The sequence below is a fragment of the Carassius gibelio genome, chromosome A2 (assembly GCF_023724105.1).
Source record: "Carassius gibelio isolate Cgi1373 ecotype wild population from Czech Republic chromosome A2, carGib1.2-hapl.c, whole genome shotgun sequence".
Lineage (NCBI taxonomy): Eukaryota > Metazoa > Chordata > Actinopteri > Cypriniformes > Cyprinidae > Carassius > Carassius gibelio.
The window spans coordinates 25803834-25824794 of NC_068372.1; the positions used below are offsets into that span (position 1 = coordinate 25803834).

Genomic DNA, 20961 nt, shown 5'->3' on the forward strand with positions numbered 1-20961 from the left:
CAAGGGTTGTGTGTGAAAGCACGCACATATACTGGGTCATCACTGGCAGTGTGAAAGTGCCAAATCTAGCGACCAGGGAACAATTGCAGGAACACTTTACCCCTGTATTTGCCGGAATGGCAGTGTGGAAGGGGCTTTATACAGCTCTGGTGTCCTGAGTATTACAGCAATGGTGCTGAATACCTGCTGTTAGCACCCTTTCACTGTGGCCTGTGTCATGGACCTACAGAGCACTTGGAGCCATCTGGGTAATCTGTCTTTTTCCCTGCAGCATCTATTAACATGTTTTTGTGGTACCATATGCTTTTCAACAACAGTGAGACTATGGACCCCAAAAGCAAACCTGTGGATGTCCCTGGTTGTGTGTAAGTTCTTACTCATCCTGCCCAAAGCCTTAGCACCGTACCTGTACAGGCTTCGCTATAGGGAACTGTGCAACGTGCTGTTCCAGTTCCTTCAGCTGAATAGGCCTACAGCTATCACACCTGTGATATAAATATGATTATTTGAACTTGTGAAAAACACAAAAAGTTGTTGCTGAACTCATCAACCAGTTGAAACTGCCAATTAAACCAGTTAAAATATTAAATTAGCTATCTGTAATGATGCTCAATGAGTGTTTTGTTCACAGGATTTTATGTCAGAATAATATGTGAGAATAATCAAAAATATACATTATGTTGTGGTTTTAATGGTATTTATTGCGTTTCATATGGTATTATCTATTTACGTATGGTATTTACTATGTATTTTGGTTACTAAAAACTCTTATTTCTAGCCTATCATCAAAAAAAAAAAAAAAACACTAAAAGTCAGCTTTCGTATACTTTTTCAGTCAGAAGCAGATTTACTACTGTAAATATTAGAAATTACTATAAAGATTTTGATGTGTAACGTACAACTCTTTGAAAATCTTTAATTTAGTTACTATACTATATTGTTATAAACCAGGTTACTAAAAAATAACTGTAGCAACAATTGAATTTTGACTGAATGTAAACCACAGTAATTTTCTTAAGGGTGATAAACCGACCATATGTTAAAATGTTCATTATACACATTAACGTTATTTGAAAGATTCCTGGAAAAACTTACCACTGAAGTTTAAGTTAAAACATTGTGCTCTCTCTCTCCTCAGATGTGTACGTTACGTCTGATAAAAACGTTTACAAATGTCACGCTGTTGCAAATATTACGGTTCTAGTGGATACCTTATCCAAGAATATCTATAATTTACCATTATTATTGTACTGTGTGTAATATATTATTCCAACGTGCCTCGAATCTGTAAGTTGTGCCTGAAAATAATGCGCGCGAAATACCGACAGGGTTCGTTAAGGTTAAAATAACCACAAGATGGCGCTATTGGGCCCTTTTAATAAGGATGATTTCTGGCGAGTTTATTATTATTATTATTATTATTATTATTATTATTATTATTATTATTGTTATTATTATTATTATTATTTTCTAGTTATGCGTCACGGTTCATCTTTGTTTCTTTTTTTTTATTGTTTTGTTTGTAAATCAAGGCGGCTTTCTATACAGTTACATAAGGAAAAGAAACCAGCACCATATTTTTTTTTGTACTGTACAAAAACAAACTAAAAGCTACATTTGAGACATAAGGGATGTATTTTAATCGAAATGTTTTCTTCTTTTATTAACTAAATAAAATAAATAATGACGTCAAACAACATTATTGGCTTTAGGAGCTTGAAAATCTGTTCAAGTTTGCCGTGACGGCAATACAGCATAACACGAATAGTCTTCGTTCAAGCGGGGTTTTGTTTGCAAACAACAGCCAACCACATGGATATTCTCCCGCAAGGAATTCTGGGATACGGTGTTCTTTTTCTGCGCTGAAGGAGTGGTGTTTCGTCAACAGAACTACATTTCCCTTAAACGCCTTGCAGAACAGCTGACAAAACAGAAGCTTAAAGCCAGTGTGTGTATTCTTTGTGCCAGAACACGCAGGACGATACGGACGATAACAAAGAAAACTTCACAATGACAGCATAAGTGCTCACGCTTATGGATCTCTTTTTATAGAATCAAGAACATTTGTTTGTTCACATTTACTTTTAATGATCTTTAACCCTAGCTATTGTTTTTTTTTATGTATTTTAGCAAGTTGGTCTCCTGGGGATAAGGTGAGAAAAATAATGCTGAACTTTTATCTGAACAACTTTAATGATTGAGATACGATTGATTGAGCTACACTGAATACATTTAATACATTCACATGTTAATGTCACGTTTGTTTATGGCGCATTAACAGCCTAGGATATGTCTAAATGTGATATATATCACTTTTGACATTTTGACAGAATTGACTCTTTATGTTGTATTGAGTTCATTTTTTTAGGCAGCTCTACGTTTTGGGACTAAATGTTTATTAAGAAACTGCATGATAATATCTAGCCTACTGAGCACTGGTGCACCATCATAGACCATCTTGGACCAGTAACAAAACAGCTAGGATGGTTACTGGAACATAATGTTTGGATAAGCTTTCATGCAGCCTCAAACAAGTAATGACCTCTTTAGACCAGCAAAAAACCAGCTGTCATCTTAAGCTGGATTTTTCAGCAGGCTATTTAGAACGATGGTCATTCTAAACACTTCTTTCTCTGTGGTTAAAAGCATTTTATGGAGTAGAAATCACACATAATTGATTTCATGTCTAGTATATGATGTCATCATCTCATGCTCTTAAAAGCATGTTTTGCTGTCAAACCATTTTAGCTGTTGAGGAAATATTGAGCAACCATCTATTTTCCTTTATTTCTACTTCAACAACAAAACAAACCTGAGTGACTTAAAAAAAGATTGCGCAAATTGTCCCTCTCTTTCGCTCACTCACTCATTTTATCTCTCAACAACACAGAATCTGTGTTCTGTTTATGTCAGTGCACTATTGCCTCAAGGAATAGATTTTTTTTGTTTGTTTGTATTTTACTGGTCACATCTTCATGCATTTCAGTGTGCTCTAGTAAAATTCTCAGATTTTTATGAAATGTAGTTTGCTTTTCAACCTAAGACACGATTGTATATATATATATTTTTTTTTTGATAGAATGTGATGACACTCATAATACAATTATAATAACACTTAAGTTCACATTTTATCTTAATATAATTAATAGTTGTCCATTAATGCATATTGATTAATGATTTGCTTTTGGTAGGAAAAATCTAAATGGATTGTTTTGATAAAAACAATATTAAAAAAAAAAAAAAAAAGAACTTTTTTTCCACTGAAATTACTTTACTTTTCAACTGAATTCTCCTAGGCCACTCTGATGGGGAGCATACTTTTAATAATAGTCAAAATGCTATTTAACCTTTTTTTTTTTTTTTTTTTTTTTTTTTGGCTAATGTTATAAGTATGACAGCTTGATAATGTAACAAAAAAATATGGTTATATTGACAAATATTTATAGACCTTTAGCCAAAATTCTTCCTCGAAAGTGTAAGTCTGAGCACATTCTTTATGAAATGAATAGTGAAAGTGGTCAATAATATACTGCCAAAGGTCAATATTTCCTTCACAGTTTAGTTTTAACACATCAAACACATCTTAAACAGCTTTTTGTGTTTACTTGAAATTACAGACTGGTTTGTTGTAGCATACATAGTAATACTAATCTCAAGAATGTGGACCTCCAGAAATTTAATGAATACCACTAATATAGTATTTCTTGATTGTAAATGCTGTTGTTCTACAGGTGTTGATGGTCGTTGACCATTTTCCTGCAGTTGTTGATAGTGATTGTTTGTTGGTGGAGGGCCAGATACAATCATGGTGCTCATTCTGGGTCGCCGTCTGAATCATGAGATCTCCAGTTGTGTGCCGGAATCACCGGCAATCAAGCGTAAAGTCTTTGAGGTGGACTCTAAGACCCTGAGCGATGTGTACAACTTCAGTTCCGGTTCTTCTCACTCTGAGAGCGTCCTTCAGGTCTTCAATGAGTTCCGCGACAGCCGCCTCTTCACGGACGTGATCATAAGCGTCCAGGGTCGCGAGTTCCCGTGTCATCGCGCCGTGCTGTCGGCCTGCAGCAGTTACTTCCGTGCCATGTTCTGCAACGACCACAGAGAGAGCCATGAGATGCTTGTGGAGATCAACGGCATCCAGGCAGATGCTATGGACATGTTCCTGCAGTATGTTTATACCGGTCATGCCTGCATCACCACACACAACGTCCAGTTCCTGTTTGAGACCTCCAGCCTCTTCCAGATCAACACTCTGCGGGATGCTTGCGCAAAATTCCTGGAAGAGCAGTTGGACCCCTGCAACTGCCTTGGGATCCAGCGTTTCGCAGATGCCCACTCTTTAAAACAGCTGGCCAGTCGCTGCCGTGCTTTTGCCTTATTGAATTTTCCAGAGGTGGCTCAGCATGAGGAGTTTCTAGACCTCCACAAGGATGAGCTGGAGGAATACTTGGCCAGCGATGAGCTGTGCGTTGGCAGGGAGGAGGTGGTGTTCGAGGCAGTGATGCGTTGGGTCTACCATGGTGTGGAGTACCGCAGGCCCATGCTGAAAGATATGCTACAACATGTCCGACTGCCTCTCCTTCACCCAAACTATTTTGTACAGACGGTGAGTGGCACATTCAAATTCATTTGAACAGAAGCTTTTTTTGTGTGAAAAAAATCCAGAAATCTGCCAAAATTAATATAGTTGGTTTGTTTCTTAGAGTGTCCTTAAAGGGATAGTTCACCCAAAAATGAAAAATTATGTCATTAATGAGTCACCCTCATGTCGTTCCAAACCCCTAAGACCTTCGGAACACATTTTAAGATATTTTAGATTTAGTCCGAGAGCTTTCTGTCCCTCCATTGAAAATGTATGTACGGTAAACTGTCCATGGTTAGAAAGGTAATAAAAACATCTTCAAAGTAGTCCAAGTGACATCAGAGGGCCACTTAGAATTTTTTGAAGCATCGAAAATAAATTTTTGTCTTTTGGACTTTATTCAGCATTGTCTTTTCTTCCATGTCTGTTGTGAGCGAGTTCAAAACACTGCAGTTTAGTGACATGTAACTGGATCTTTTTGAACCAGTTCACCAAATCGAACTGAATCTTTTGAAACGGTTCGCATCTCCAATACGCATTTATCCACAAATTACTTTTTTTTTTATGTGGCTGACACTCCCTCTAAGTTAAAACAAACCAATATTCGGAGTAATTCATGTACTCAAACAGTACACTCACTGAACTGCTGTGAAGAGAGAACTGAAGATTAACACCGAGCCGAGCCAAATAACGAAAGAAAGATTGACTCGTTGAAAATGAACCCTACGTTGGATATGGCATGTTTCATAAATTAGTGAACCAGATAAAGCATGGCCTTTGGATTTGGCTAGTTGTAGAGTGTTGCTGCGCTCCATTTATCTCAGGAGTTGCATGTCGGAGCTAGGAATGATGTCAGACCCAAATTGACCATGTTCCAGTACTCAAGTTGGAAAACCATCTTCTGTACGAGTTGATAAAAACACATTCAATAGAGTGATATTTTACAAAGATAATTCTGATGAATCATGTCCACTCATAGAGGTTGGATTGTACTGTGTGCACCACTGAGTTTGTGACACAGACAAACATAAGTGGTATCAAACAAAATTTTACTACTGTTTCATGTCTATTGATCCACTGAGCAGCCATATTGGATTCTGAAGTTGGGGTTGTTGTGGTTCATAAGAGTTTCTGAGTCGGAACTCTGAATTGAGGGGACATTCCAGTGAAAAGTTCCTACTGGGAACTCTGAATTTCAGACTTATGAGTACAAATGGAGTGCAGCATTTCTTTTCAATGATGATCGAAACACACCTGAACCAGTTAATCAAGATTATGGGGTTCACTTGAAACCTATCGGCAGGTGTGTTGATGTTTGCCAAGTCAAAACTCTTTCCTTATTGTTGTAATGTAACGAGTTTATGAAAGTGACGTGTCATACAGCCAAGTGTGGTGACCCATACTCAGAATTCGTGCTCTGCATTTAATCCATCAAAAGTGCGCAAACACAGTTGGGGGTTCAGTGCCTTGCTCAAGGGCACCCAAGTTGTGGTATTGCCGGCCCGAGACTTGAACCCATAACCTTAGGGTTAGGAGTCATACTCTCTAGCCACTAGGCCATAAATTCCCCAAATGCATCGGGAATCGAACCCGGGCCATGGCGGGGAATCCTAACCACTAGAGCACCAGGGATTTAAATATTTAAACTAGATATCTGGACTCTACAGGAAGCTAGATATAAGGGAGCCAGTCTAAGTTTAAGCATTAAGAATGTGATTATATTTTGCAGGTGGAAGGCGATAAACTGATCCAGAATGCTCCAGAATGTTACCAGTTGCTGCATGAAGCACGTCGCTATCACATACTTGGCAATGAGATGATGTCGCCACGAGCCAGACCCCGAAGGTACACAAATGTTTGTGAAAATTGGCTGATAAGATGATTTGCTCTTGAAGAACAAATCACATTTTACTCATGAAATAGTTTATTTCTTAAATTACATGCAGATCACAGATAAAGTGTAACTGGTCATCATTAAATACACCTCTATTTGTTAACATTTTGCTTTCACTTGATGCGAATGATAGCTCCGTTAGTGCAGCTGAAGAGAGTGCCATTACTTGTAAGGTACCCGATTTATGATTACCGGGAAGTCCAAAAAATGTGAAAAAACTTGCATTGTAAAACTAACACTAACAACCACTCGAAACACTTTAGTGACTGCAAAACAACATCCTGGGATTGTGGCAGTGACTTTTGTACGTGCAGGCACCACTCGTGTTTTCTTCAGAACAAATATTGTCCATTTCTACACACTCACTTGACTGATATCATGAGTGAAGTGATCATTAAGTAGTTCTGTTTGTAGAAAGTATCAATTTAAAAGAAGGCTGAGAATTTGAAAACATGTCATTGTTTAGTGGCAGCATGTCCTGCTCTGGAGGCAGTGGTTATTTAGGGAAGTATTTTTAGGGTAGGATCTTTACAGGAGTCAGATGTGGGGAGGTCTAATCTGTACTTTGATCTGTACTATTCATCTTGATATGGAGTTTTTGTATTTAGAGTCACAATCCTAAAATTGGGTCTACATCTGTATTTAGAAGAGGTATCTGTGTTTAGAGTCAGTATCTTTTTTTTTCTTGAAAATGTATGAGCTTGCTTTTGGACATTCCACTTTGCTTCTAACTGCAGTAAACAAGTGAGTGTTTATGTTATGTGGGCCTCTAACTCGTGACAGTGTCTTGGAAGAGGATTTATTCTCCAATGAATCATTGCAGAATCTCATTGTACCTTATCAGGAATGAAGCATAACCACTTTCTGATGATGTCACCACTTCAAAGCCCATGTTTATCTGATTTTCTTTTCTTTTTTTTGTCATCTGCAGGTCTACTGGTTTCTCTGAGGTCATTGTGGTGGTGGGAGGCTGTGAGCGAATGGGGAGTTTCAATCTGCCATACACAGAATGTTACGACCCCGTGACTGGAGACTGGACGTCTCTTGCTAAACACCCCGAGTACACCAAGTCTGAGTATGCAGTGTGCGCTCTCCGCAACGACATCATTGTGTCAGGTGAGACCCTCTTATTCCAATGTGACATGATTAATTGCAAGAATTTATTTTCTGTTTTTGAGTAGCCCCATCCACAGTAAAGCCTCATTGGTCCAAAGTTCTTGTCATAGCTGTATAAAAAGCATCCTTTATTTTCTAATTTGTGATTGTCACATAATTCTGTATTTTTGTTTTAATATCAAATGATTTGAGGCTGGTAACGATAAAGTGTGGCTAGGACATGGTGATATTTTCTGTATTTTTTGTACTGGTGTATCCTGTACTTGTTCTCAGTGATTGATCAGAGAGAGTCTAGTTCTGTGGAACCTGAACACACACACACACACACACACACACACACTCTCTCTCTCTCTCTCTCTCTTTTGAGCTGTGTCGTTGACTCAGGCATGTGGAACTTCCTATAAAAGTATATTCTCCCAGATTTAAACATTAGGGACGACTCTTGATGTCTGCCTGAAACATAAATGGCATCTAATTAAAATTTATAATATGCAAATTTAACCACAGTTTTTTTTTTTTTTTCAGTTTTAACTGTTTTGTTTAATTTTACCCTAAAACATTTGAAGTGTCCTACTGACAAGACTATCACTGTGTTAAGTGTGAGGGAAAGGTGTGCTATAACTTTTCTAAGTGATCTGACTTATACCACCTCACAGGTTGAAAACTGTTCAAATAAATTAGTTTTGAAGACTGACCCAAACCATGTATGGGGACCAGAAAATCATAGATACTTGGGAAAGGGCTCTTAAAAATTGTGCCAGTATGCAACCATCTCACATTTCTTTAGAAATTTTAAGCATTTACTTTTTAAATTCATAGTTCGGTTGAGCTTCATTGAACAAATTCTGTTGTTGTTTAGATGGGTTGGACTAATTACTTCAGGGTTGTGTTAGACGGGTTAAGGGCTTTTAGCAAATGCCTTGTTTGTGAGGACATTTCTGGAAGAGTTGTTTATGATTTGAGGAAAACACAACAGCTGCCTCTCTGAACAGCCAGTGTGTAAAGTTCTGTTCTCTCTGGCAAACTCTCGCGTTTGCTTGAGCTGAGTGCCCTGGACATTTTAATCCCTAACTGGCATGGGCAAGCTGCATCTTGGAGGACTATTTGCGGCAAGTGTTTCAGAATAGTTCCAGTAATGATCTGCAGATGTTGGTAAGGCTATATTGCATCACGACATGTCATCCAGGGTCACTGGCCACATATACAGGTCATGCATTGGAGGAGTTTCTGTAACTGAAATTGTATTCAAACAAACACTCATGTGTGTTTTTGTTTAAACAAGCTAGATGCCATAATGAGGAATTCTGAATTGTGTAATTCTTATTCTTCTCCTACTAGAGCCATTGTTTAGCACATTGAAAACATAAAGCAGTATGGAGTGTGTTTTGTTTGTCCGATTTCCATGAATAGAGCTGTGTTTTCACTCATGTTCTCACGTGTCAGGTTTGCCCTTCTCTCCATCTCTCATACTCATAAACACACTTCTTATTGCTGTTCTCGTGTGCACTTGCAGTTGGCCAGCCTCCAGCATCAGGTTCAGAGGTTTCTGTCTAAATCTATCCCTCTCTTGTCAAGTCATATTCTACAGGCGTGGTGGTTCAGCTGTCTTTGATAAACATATCTCTTGGATTTCTTTCAAGAATAACAAAAATCTTCACTTTTTATGCACCCAACCACTATTTTATGCACCCAACCAAATATTTTATTTTATAGACATCAAAACAGGCAGGATTTTCTGATCCTTGCATACAAATGAAATCAAAGCATGTATAAGTAAAGTGACTTGAAATACACCATAGTGACTATTCTGGACTGCTCGCATTTTATTAGCGTGTTAAATTACTTGCCAGGTAATCTTTCCTAGGAACCCTGTGTCTGCATTTTTTCAGCAGAGCCTGGAAATGAAAGTTTTTGTCATTCACTCACCTGCATGTTGATCAAACCTGTATGACTTTCTTTCTTTTACAAAACAATGTTGGACTTTCATTGTATGGGCAAGAAACACTGATATATTTTTCGCGATTACATTTATTTTGAAGTTCTATAAGCAATGATGACATCATAAATTGAAAAAGAGAAATGTCTGGACTGAATTTAAAGATGTTCATTGCAACATCACTGCCTACTTTCAATCAGATGTGTGTCTTTTATTTTGCTCACAGTCATTGTTCAATCCATACTCCCAGATCCTAGTGTTGTGACCAGAGAAAGGGAAGTCGTTTGATTTTGGTGTTGAAATATGACGGAAGACATAATTGGTTGGCAGTTCCTCCCTGAGGCAGTTGATAGGTTTCCAGTGAACGCACACTTAATTTGACATTTCCTTTTCACAGTTGCCCATTTTAGGAGGTTAATGAACAGGGCCGGCACAAATCATAAATCCCACCTGGGGCTTGCCCCATTCGTACCATTGCATAATGCAAAGGTATTATTATTATTGTGTCTCCTATAAAAAATCCTGAAAAATTGATGTCATCAAGGTCTGGTAGAAAAATAAACAATGAACTAAATATGTCAACTTAAAGAGACAAGGCTTTATTTTATGTTGCTTCCTTACTGACTACCGTATATTCCCTAAGTCACAATTTATTACCGGCTTTTGGCAGTGATTTTGTTAGAAATGTTACGAATTTGAGAAGGATTTTTATTTTGAGCTGTAATGTTGCCAAGAAGTTGTCATGAACTGTATTCCAAATGATTGGCTGTCTTTACTCTAATGCCTCTAAAACATTCAAGGACTAGTATCTAAATAGATATGAAGCTACTTCCCTTCAGTGTTTGTCAAGCAGAGTTTCTGTTAATGACTAATTTTACTGTTCACCTGAAAGTGCCTGCTTTAAACCAGCTTGGTGGCAACATGTTAAATGCTGGTTTGTCTGGTCTTCAGTCTGAATGAATGTCACAAAGGCCTGATGGTCTTTGTCAGGACCGTAGAGCAAACTAAACGGACTACAGCCAGTCTTTATAATGTTTACTCCGTATTAGAGGACAAAGCAAGAGCATCCTCTTTAATTAGAGATTTTGAATCCGTCTTTGTTTACCAGACAGTTGCTCCGCTAATGCACTAATGGAGTTTATGAGCACTGTTCTTGTTGTGCCATTTTTACTTGCTCAAAAATAAGTGAGAGACCTACCGTAAAGGGAAGAAGGGCCTCATGCTATTTGAGAACTTCTCAGACCTTCATTATCCAAGTCTGTAAACAGAATTAAAGTGGAACGGCCTTCTCCCAGGTGTTAAGCGTGTATGTGTGGACAGAAGGACTGTTGGAGTTTGTCTCAGACCTGCTGTCTGAGATGTGGCCGAGATGTGATGTGACACAGAATAGAATAGCCCTCGGCGGGTTTAGATAAACAGACGACAACAAAGGATGTTCAGATCAGAGGGAGCATTTCTTTTTAACGGGAACACAGGTGAAGCGGTGTGGTTTGTGTAATTACAGACATGGTGTTGTCTGATATGGAGAATTAATAACCTGTTTGTGGGTTTGCAAAGTTGTGCAGTTATTCCAAAGCTATGCAGTGGCCTGTACTGGTATCTGGACACTTACGTCACAGTTAAGTCAGTTAAAAATGTATAAATGTCATTGATTAAACCAAATGATGCTCAGAACTATCTTCACTTTTCTGAGCCATTTTTTGAATGTTTGGTCTCAAGGAAATTTTTAGCGGATGTATTAAGTCCGTTCCCCTCAAGATGTCCTTGCAGGGTAATCGAACATCATATTAGGTCAGAAAATTATCTACTAATGTTTGATACTCAGAAAGTCCTTTTTATAGAGAAAGTCTCAATAATTTGTCTTCATTGTAAATAGATTATATGCAAACGGTTTTGTACAATGTTATAGTTGTGCAAATGCATTAAATAACATGTACGCGTTCTTTTATGTATGTAATATTATAGCTTATAATAAAGAATTTATAATCATTTGTTCAAATAATTTCTGTTTTGTATTTTAAATGGTAGTTTACATTTTAGTAATTGTTATGCTTTATATATATATATATATATATATATATATATATATATATATATATAATATATATATGTGTGTGTGTGTGTGTGTACGTGTGTATTTTATTTCATTTAAATCGATTTCATTTTTGGATTTAGTAATTGTTTTATTTTTTGTTTATTTAGGTTAGTTGCCAAAGCTGCTTTTTAAAATTATTTTAATTGTTCATATAATATTTACATTTTATTTTACTTCAGACTTAATTTAATTTTTTTTTGTTAACAACACTGAGACACACTTGTCGGTCTAAATCCTCTGTTTTTATACGGCCCTGTTATTAATACTATAACTTAGCCATCACAGAAAACTTTTAGCTTTTTTATAATATAAAAAAAAAAATCACTTAGTTTTTATGTTGTATCTACAAATGAGAATATCCTCAAGTGTCCCCAAAGGGAAGAGGGGTTTGTAAGGTGAAGCTAATTTGTGGGTACAAATTAAAAAATTGGCTACGGAGTTGACACACACACACACACACACACAGCTTGCTTATGCTGTTGTTAATGTTGTTGTGGTTGTTATTTACAGGTGGACGCATCAACAGCAGTTACGTTTGGATGTATAACTCTCAGCTCAACATCTGGATCAGAGTGGCTTCTCTTAATAAGGGTCGCTGGAGACATAAGATGACCGTCCTACTGGGGAAGGTGAGAGGGAGTGGTGTGTGTGTGTGTGCGTGTGCGTGTGTGTGTGTGTGTTTCTAGTCCCAGTGTCCCATTTCCTTAATCAAAGGCACACTTCCTTTACTGCAGTTTAACTGTATGAAAAATATAATGCAATATAATGCATGATTTGCCCCTTTGTGTTGCACTGGTAAAACATCTCATGTAAATAATTTTAATTTTAGTGTTGCTTGGGGGTGAAAACATAATTTTAATAGGTTCAAATAAGGCTACTTTTGAATGGCTGATGATCGAGAAAGATGCTTTTGGCTTTATCTTAGGCGTCCCCGCCCCTGTTTCTTCCTTTTGTTTTTCCTTATCATAATTAGCCTTGCATTAGAATTACTCAGATTTCCTCTTCTCTTTGTTGTCCATAAATATTACAGTTTGATACACGTTTGCAGCACTTTCAACACTGGTGAAAGACCGTTTCTTTCTTGGATGGGCCATAACATATCGGGACAATCTCCCGCTCCAATTGGTCTTCTTCCCTTAAAAGTGTGTGTGTGTGTGTGTGTGTGTGTGTATATATGCATGGGATATTAATATTAATGTTCTGGTAATTTAGATTTTTTTCTTATCTCCTTGGCAAATATGTTTTTTGTTTTAAGAATATATGCCATACAATTTAGTGTGGTTTATGATTCAAACGACAAAAAATATTTTAGCAGTGGGTTAAGAGAAACGTTAAGTTTTTAGAGCACCAACTTTCCGTGCAATGTTTATAGCTCTAATCTGTTGCCAATTAACTGATAATTTTGTAGAAATTAGCTGCCCAAGTTATTGTGTGTTGTGTTAGTCTTATGCAGAAGCATGCGTCACTTCATGTTTTGTTGTGATGGTCTTTTGGGGGGTTTTATTTTGGGGGTTTGTGAATCTTTTGAACACATGCATTTTATTACACATGCAGGGGGTGTAACATTCTGCCTGCTTGGATGTAAATCATGTTTTCTGTTCATACACATAGAGAAAGACACGCACAGAATGCTCTCTTGAGACTTTTTCTCTTGGAAAACAGTTGTTGTAATTCTCTCTCTTCCTGTGTGTGTCCACCCAATGCCCATCCTCCTCTGTAGTTGTTTACAGACACATTTACTTCATTTTCATGATGTTCTTTAGCAGGGTTGAAATCAGTTTCCATTTTGAAGTAAATAGTTCACCCAAAAATAAGTGTTGTTAACATTGTTCTGAACCTGTATTACATTTTCTTCAGTGGAACACAAAGACATGAGGGTGAGAGAATGATGCTGCAGAATTGCTACTTCAGTGAACTTTCCCTTTAAATGTTTTCATTCCATCTACCAAATTTCTTAAGGAATTCTTTTTTGCATTTCATTTCGTGGTGTGTGCGTGTGAAAGTTGTTTATACCCATTTTTGCTTGCCTAATGCATAACTAAGTTCAGGTTGTTAACCTTTTGAAAAATGAGTCTCTTTTCTTGACATTTCTGAAGAACCTCTTAGCTCTTTTGCTAAAACACATTCAGGGTAAAAAAAAAACCAGATAACAGGATGATGAATGCATGTACAGCTATATGGAAGGAAATCTTGTTTGATAGCATATCTTATTTTATTTCATTCCATCTACCTGTCATATCCATCCAACATTCTCTTATCTTGTTTGTGCAGCTCTGTTTAAAATTACTTGGAAGTTTTTCGCGTGCAAAGACGATGGGGTTCAAATCCTGATTAACTAGACCGTAATCACCATATATTTTAATTACGAATATACTTTCTTTTTAATAAGTGTATGCATGTATGTATGCATGTATGCATGTATGTAATTGAAGTGAGTGCCATTTTAGTGCATTTCAGTGAAGATGAGTGTGACCGTTTAAATCATCAGAAAGAGTGAATAAGCGAACTTTAGCCTCTTAGGTCAGAGGTCAGGTTTCCTGTTAAACTAAATTAACGGGGGTCATTGACATTATGTTGTTATCGTGGCCTTTCCACACTTCCTCTTGGGTGTCAGTTTGAGGATAAAGCTGTATGTGGAGAGAAAACGAGGAGTGCTCGTCTTTGAACAGCTACAGAGAAACGCCAGCCATGAGCTAGGGAAATGTGATGCTTGTGTTTGATCTGTTTTTAAACTGTCACTATTGTTTTGGCAAAATAATAATTTGCTGATTAATGTGACGGTAAAGAAAACATCAAAGGGATAGTTCACCCAAATATGTAGATTTTTATGCAACCTGAGATGAAATTAGTTTGGGTCTTCATTGGAATAGATTTGGAGAAATTTAGCATTAAGGTACACCTCTTGTTCATCAATGGATCCTCTGCAGTGAATGGGTGCCGTCCAAATAAGAGTTCAAACAGCTTATTTAAAAAATAACATCACAGTTAATCCAGACACATGCATATATAAATTTAAACATGCAATTAATAATTAAATTTTTAAGGGTTAGATTATCTAAATGTATTCATTTAGATAGCTATGTGAACATCTGTATGTATTCTGCAGGTGTATGCAGTTGGAGGTTATGATGGGAAGTCTTGTCTCAGTAACGTGGAGGTGTATGACTCATTCTCCAACCGCTGGACTGAAGTGGCCCCCATGAATGAAGCCGTCTCCTGCCCAGCGGTCACAAGCTGTGCGGGAAAACTTTTCGTCATTGGAGGAGAACCTTATGAAAACAGCTGCTCCAATAAGGTGAGTGGAAAAACTGTGTTAAAATACACAATGCAAACACGCAATATAAAATTAGGCAGAACTCTACAAACCGAAAAGGATTTCACCTAAAACACTGGTAATGCAGTTTAGGCCTGATTTAGACCCATCCAATAGTGCTCCAGAGTAGGTGTGTTTCAGTTAAAAAAAAAAAACAGTTATTTTTTTTGTTTGAGAACAGACATGCATATGGCCTTTTAACAAACTCCTTTTTTGTAACTTTTTAATTTTTTTTTAGTCTTTGGCTTGGCACATGTAGTCACCCCATATTTCTATAAACCTGTCCATCTGATAAATGTAATAACCACATCTTCAACTTCAGGAAGTCTAAATGATACTGTCATCTGATTTTCCTGTTTGACATGATGTCTTCATGGTGAGAGTTTAAACAACCTGTCACACTGGCGCAGCTTTGAACCCCAGTGAATGACGTATTTGGACTAGGCTGAACTGGTTTGCTGGTAAAGCCGTTCTCCCAGCCTAACTAGCTGAAAAATGCACCAAGACTAGCTAACAGACATTTTTGACTGGTTTCATATGGTTCATTAGTCACTTGAGTTTTGTTTTGGTTTTCGTTAGGATGCTTTTCTAGAAGATAGCTTCTTATCTAAATAACCCCTGAAGCAGCTCACTAGAGTTGTCATAATGTTTGTATCTTATTTTCAATATTTTAATTCTTTTTTTATGCTTCAACTATATATATTTCTAATATAATTGACATTTAACTATTTGTGTCTCATGATCCTTCAGAAATCATTCTAATCTGATTTGCTGCTCAAGAAACATTTCTTTCTATTATCAATATTGAAAACCATTGTGCTGCTTAATACATTAGTGAAACTGTAATTTGATTTCCTTTGTTTGAGATTTGTGTAAGAGGGGGTCCTGCCTGTACCATGCCACCCAAAACCCCTAAAATGTGTGTATCCTTTTGAACTGAAAGGCTGCTAACGGCAGATAGGGAATGAACGTGTGTTTTTGTGCTGGTGGTCTATAACCTAGTGGGTGGGCCTGTGTGCTGAGCTTACTGTACTCAGACACTGCCGACATCTTGGGTAACATCTCACATGGGTTTCTCGCATTGATTTTTCAGTGCTCAGATTACGGCCTTCTTTACTTGCCATCTGAAGCAGAAAGAGAAAGAAAGTGGAAAAACCTGAAAGGAAAGGATCTGATATGGTTTTCTTATTAAAAAAAAAAAAAATTTGCTTGTTCTAACATAAGTCCTGCATTTGTCATCTGAGAATTTGCAAATGATGTCTCTTCAACCATATGTCTTTACTGTCTGTCAGTGTGCATGTCTTCACTAGCTATGTTTCCATCCACCTATTTTTATGCTCATTTTGGATTATTGCATTAAAAAAAAAAAACACTCTGGATGGAAATCCCGAGATGTACATAAATTCTAAAAATGTGCATTAACTTATGCGCACAATTGAGTAGCATAAACTTTTAATCCGATAAGAAAAAATGCTCATAAACGATGATGGAAACACATTAACCAAATAAATTCCACCATGCGCATTTAAAAAGTCATGTGACTTTGCATTGTGAGATGGGATAACTTTAACCAGCAGATCAATTTCGTTCACTGCTTCTATATGTGGTTTTGGTTGTTCGGAAATGCCTGAAGAAAATCTGTCATCAAAGTATTTCTGTATAATTACTGTCTTGCATGACTGCGTTTCCAAACAGCAGACATCCACCTCTAAAAGCAATGACCGCATTTATTCTGTTACGTCTTCTCTCTCTGAACTGCAAGTCATTTATAATATTCAGTGGTTTCCCTAGGTCCTTCTTTTTTATATATATATTTAGTTCCAGTTTATCAGGAAGTAATGATTTTGTTCTATTTTGACTTGATGGATGGATTTATTCGCAAATGTTTTATGTGATGTTCCAGTTTTGCACATAAGTTAAATTCGCATCTTTGGATGGAAACATCCACATTGTCAATCTTTCTTAAATCTATTCATCAGCTGGCAAAGAGAAACATTGTTTGCACTAAAAAGTGCAAATATTAGATTGTTCTTTCTGGTTTTTCACCCGCAGGCCCAGTCCTCTTTAGAATTTAAGGCTATTCAAGATTATAAAACATCCTTTCTCCATTGTGTTTCAGGTCCAGTGTTATGACCCAGAGTCAGACAGCTGGCAGCTGAAGGCATGTATTCCTTTCACCAAACCCAATATATCTGCCGTTTCTCTCAATCAACACATCTACGTTTGTGGTGGCCTCACCAGGTCCATCTACTGTTACGATCCTTCACAGGACCACTGGATGCACGTGGCCCAGACCTTCAGCAAACAGGTATCTGAAGCCTAGTTAAAACCTCAATGTTCCTGTCATTTTGTCCCATATACTGATTTTAATCGGTTTTGTTTTAGGAGAGTTGCGGTATGTCAGTTTGCAATGGGAAGATCTACATACTGGGTGGACGGGGAGAAAATGGTGAAGCCTCTGACAACATTGTGTGCTACAACCCAGCCTCTGGCATCATCACATGCACGGCTGCAATGCCTCGCTCCATTTCCTACCATGGCTGTGTTACTATACACCGCTTCAGCGAAAAACAACGAAAACCCTGAAAGCATCTGCAAACACGCATGCAAACTGTTCCAAACATGGAGCTGTAGACTCTTACATGCATATTAAAAATACATTAAAATCATCTAAACAACTTTGCAACATTTATATTGAGTGATAAATTATTTTTCTTATACGGTTAACATGCATATATATTTGCACTGTAGGTGTAGCACAATGTTTAACTGCTACCGTTGATTTAATCATACCAAAACTGTTATTTGTGTGGCGGATTTTTTTGGAACAAGGAAGAATGCAAATTGTAACCTTCCTCATAACTGAAATGCATTTAGAGAATGTGTCTAATCTGATGGAGTATTTACATAGATGCTGTGATGGTGCCAACAGTCTTGTATTGAAAAAAACACTGCTCTTTTTGCATTATTTTCTAAGATTTTAATTTGTGGCTTTTTGTTTTGTTTATTTTGATAGCATGACTCTTGCGTTTTGACAATGATTTTCAAGTCTGCAGACAAACTTTAAGGCTCAGTCTTGAGGTGATTATATACTCTTTTTACATATTATGCTTCTGAGCTTAAGTAAAAGAAAGCACTTAATACTCCGTCAGAAATGCGTATGAGGTATTCATAATAAGGTTTTGGCGTTCCAAGCATTTGAATACCTAAACCACACACCTCAGTGATTGACAGCTCTGATTTTGGTCAATGAATAGTTACGTCAGGTTCTTAATGAACCCTACAGCTGTGAAACATTTTTTTTTTTTTTTTTGCTGTGTATCATATCTGTATTTAGGGGTCTCGTTAACTTTAGTGTGACAACCAAGCTGTGCCTTTCTGATCTTTTTTTATTATTAGAGCCCCAATCATGCACTTGTATGTACTACTGTTAGTAATATATCTCAATGTAAATACATTCTACTTTTTTAATGTTATCTGTGTTATGTGATGTTGTGCTTGTTAAACAATCCTATAACTGCAGATAGCATCTGAATGTTTTAATTTGAACCGCTGGAATTTCTTGTGTTTGCGTGTACGGTTGTGCGTAGTCCAATTACACTAACCTAATTTTTCATTTTAAGGAGTAAGATAACTGCAGTCTCTGCTCTAGTACTAATCTGTAATGGAGATAGATATTTGCCATTATTCAGAATCATTTTCTGCAATTCATCCGAACGTGTCAGGCAGGATGCTGGCAGCTAGTTTACCCAAAGCACCGCGTCTCCTGCATTTCTGCCTGCAATGACAAAGATATAAGTGTATTTATATATACTTTAAACATAACGTTGATTTGCCCTTTTGATCATTTGGATTATTAAAAGCTGTTCTGTTCTGAACTTTTTGTAAATGTTCCATTATACTATGTTTTTTCTCAAACCCTGGTTTATATTCAGTTTGTCTTGGTTAGATGTGGTGTTTTGTAGGATTGATCTATACAATCCTGATGGTCCAAGCACTGAGTTGGCTTTCAGCTCATTCATAAATACATCCTGGTATTTTTGTTGCGATCAAAACTCCTAAAAATGCAGTTTCTGATCGTTTCATTTCAGTGGAATGAAGCATAAGAAATACTGGACATTTTTAGAAATAATAATATACCTTACTTTTGTAAAACTGCAAAAGTACCTCAATAAATTTTTTTATTTGCAATCATTTATGTTGACATTTCATGTAACTGTTCATCAGAAAAACTTTATGAAGAAAGTGTTTGTACAACCTTCGTCATTTTTGTAGTTTGCGGAAACCGGGATTCCTCTGAGTATCTATGTATTATTCAAGATTCTATTGAAATTCATCAAAAGGAAAACAAAGCTATATTCCTCATACTTTAGCAGAGTAGGCTACTTTACTCGTACTTTACTTCCTCGTACTTTAGGTTGTAACGAATCATAATCCCATTCACAATAAAAAAAAGAAAAAAGTTTGCTTCGCCATTCTTAGCGATTTTAAAAGCGAAAGCAACTACATATTTTACGGTTTACAGGAATTTTTCAATTACAAACTGAATTCCTTGAAATGTTTATGAGTTCCCAGCATGGATTGAAATATTTTTTCACAATAAGGCCTATTGTTTAGCTGTTTGGTGACTTACCTAACTATACCTGTATGATTTATGTACAGAAACAAAGATAGCATATATTGAGTGTCCTATAAAACAAATATGGCTACAAAAGAAAAATGAAAATGTACTGAACACAAAATATGTATTGTGCCTTGATGAATCTATTGGATGAATTAGACATTTAGCATTTAGTGAACTTTCATATGAAAAAAACAAAAGTATATATTATTTGTTTCATTTTTATTGTTATTATAATTTTTGTCTTGTCTGAGGTTCAGTTTTTTTTTTTTTTTTTTTTTTTTTTAGGTTATTCTATAATCATTTGTGAACCCATTGTGAGCTCATGTTTTCAGATTTTACCTGGCAATTGTTAAATTCATTAGCACTGGAGCCATGAGCATTTTTACAACTGGTCAAGATTTTTAAGTTCAAACAGTTTGTCTTGTACTTGAAAATACATATGGACCCAGACTTTTAGCATTTTCTGTGCTAATTTTGAGGCCAAATATGCAGAATGTATTTAAATATTGTAAAAATCTTTTAACAGAGCAGATAGTAGCTGAAGGCATTTTCAAATGAAACAAAATAATTTACTTTTAAAATCAGTATTCAGTTGACTTCTTATTAAAGATGACCTCTAAAAATGTAAAGCATCAGCAAAAGGCCAGAACAGAAAAGAAAGACCTTTACCCTCAAGATTTCTTTCCACTGGTTCTATATCTGAAGCAATGTTTCATTACAGTTGCCAAATGAAATAGTTTGCTCTGGCTTGACAAATTAAACTTACCGACATGTTTCCTTTATGAACGGAAAATGCGATAAGAAGCAAGCTTGATGAAAATGTGAATTCCTGTAATGTGTGTGTTTTCTTGTAATGTTCATTATGATAGCAGATCCCCTCAGGTGATGAAGGCCAAAGTGTTGATGTGTAAAGAGCTGCTTGGAACGGATTACTTAGTCATCCATTCCGGCATTGGTTCCGAGCAATTTTTACAAGGAAAGATGTATGAAACTGCAATGTAGACATGGTATGAAAAATATGAAAAATGTTTCTTAACATGTAGGTGTTTTTTGGTTACACATTATTTTTAAGATGTCCTTTTTGCAGTGTAAATATCGGTAAATATACAGGAAGTTGGAAGGGAAGTTGTGACCTAATGGTTAGAGAGTCGGACTCCCAAACGAAAGGTTGTGAGTTCGAGTCCCGGGCCGGCAGGAATTGTGGGTGGGGGGAGTGCATGTACAGTTCTCTCTCCACCTTCAAAACCACGACTTAGGTGCCCTTGAGCAAGGCACTGAACCCCCAACTGCTCCCAGGGCACCGCAGCATAAATGGCTGCCCACTGCTCCGGGTGTGTGCTCACAGTGTGTGTGTGTGTTCACTGCTCTGTGTGTATGCACTTCGGATGGGTTAAATGCAGA

At 36.9% G+C, this 20961-nt stretch overlaps 1 protein-coding gene across 1 annotated transcript; it reads left to right on the forward strand.

Annotated features, from left to right (window-relative positions):
* Window positions 1-1941: 1941 nt before the first annotated feature.
* Window positions 1942-17614, forward strand: LOC127934858 (kelch-like protein 24). The gene is made up of 8 exons (XM_052532385.1): window positions 1942-2153; window positions 3732-4606; window positions 6312-6427; window positions 7408-7592; window positions 12134-12252; window positions 14730-14918; window positions 17056-17244; window positions 17322-17614. Exons 2-8 carry the CDS (start codon window positions 3806-3808, stop codon window positions 17520-17522), a joined length of 1800 nt encoding a protein of 599 aa, XP_052388345.1. The 5' UTR covers window positions 1942-2153; window positions 3732-3805; the 3' UTR covers window positions 17523-17614.
* Window positions 17615-20961: the final 3347 nt, after the last annotated feature.

Coding starts and splice junctions, on each gene's coding strand:
- LOC127934858 (XM_052532385.1), top strand. CDS start 3,806: ATGGTGCTCATTCTGGGTCGCCGTCTGAATCATGAGATCTCCAGTTGT. Junction 4,607..6,311: donor CAAACTATTTTGTACAGACG/GTGAGTGGCACA, acceptor TATATTTTGCAG/GTGGAAGGCGATAAACTGAT. Junction 12,253..14,729: donor TGACCGTCCTACTGGGGAAG/GTGAGAGGGAGT, acceptor TGTATTCTGCAG/GTGTATGCAGTTGGAGGTTA.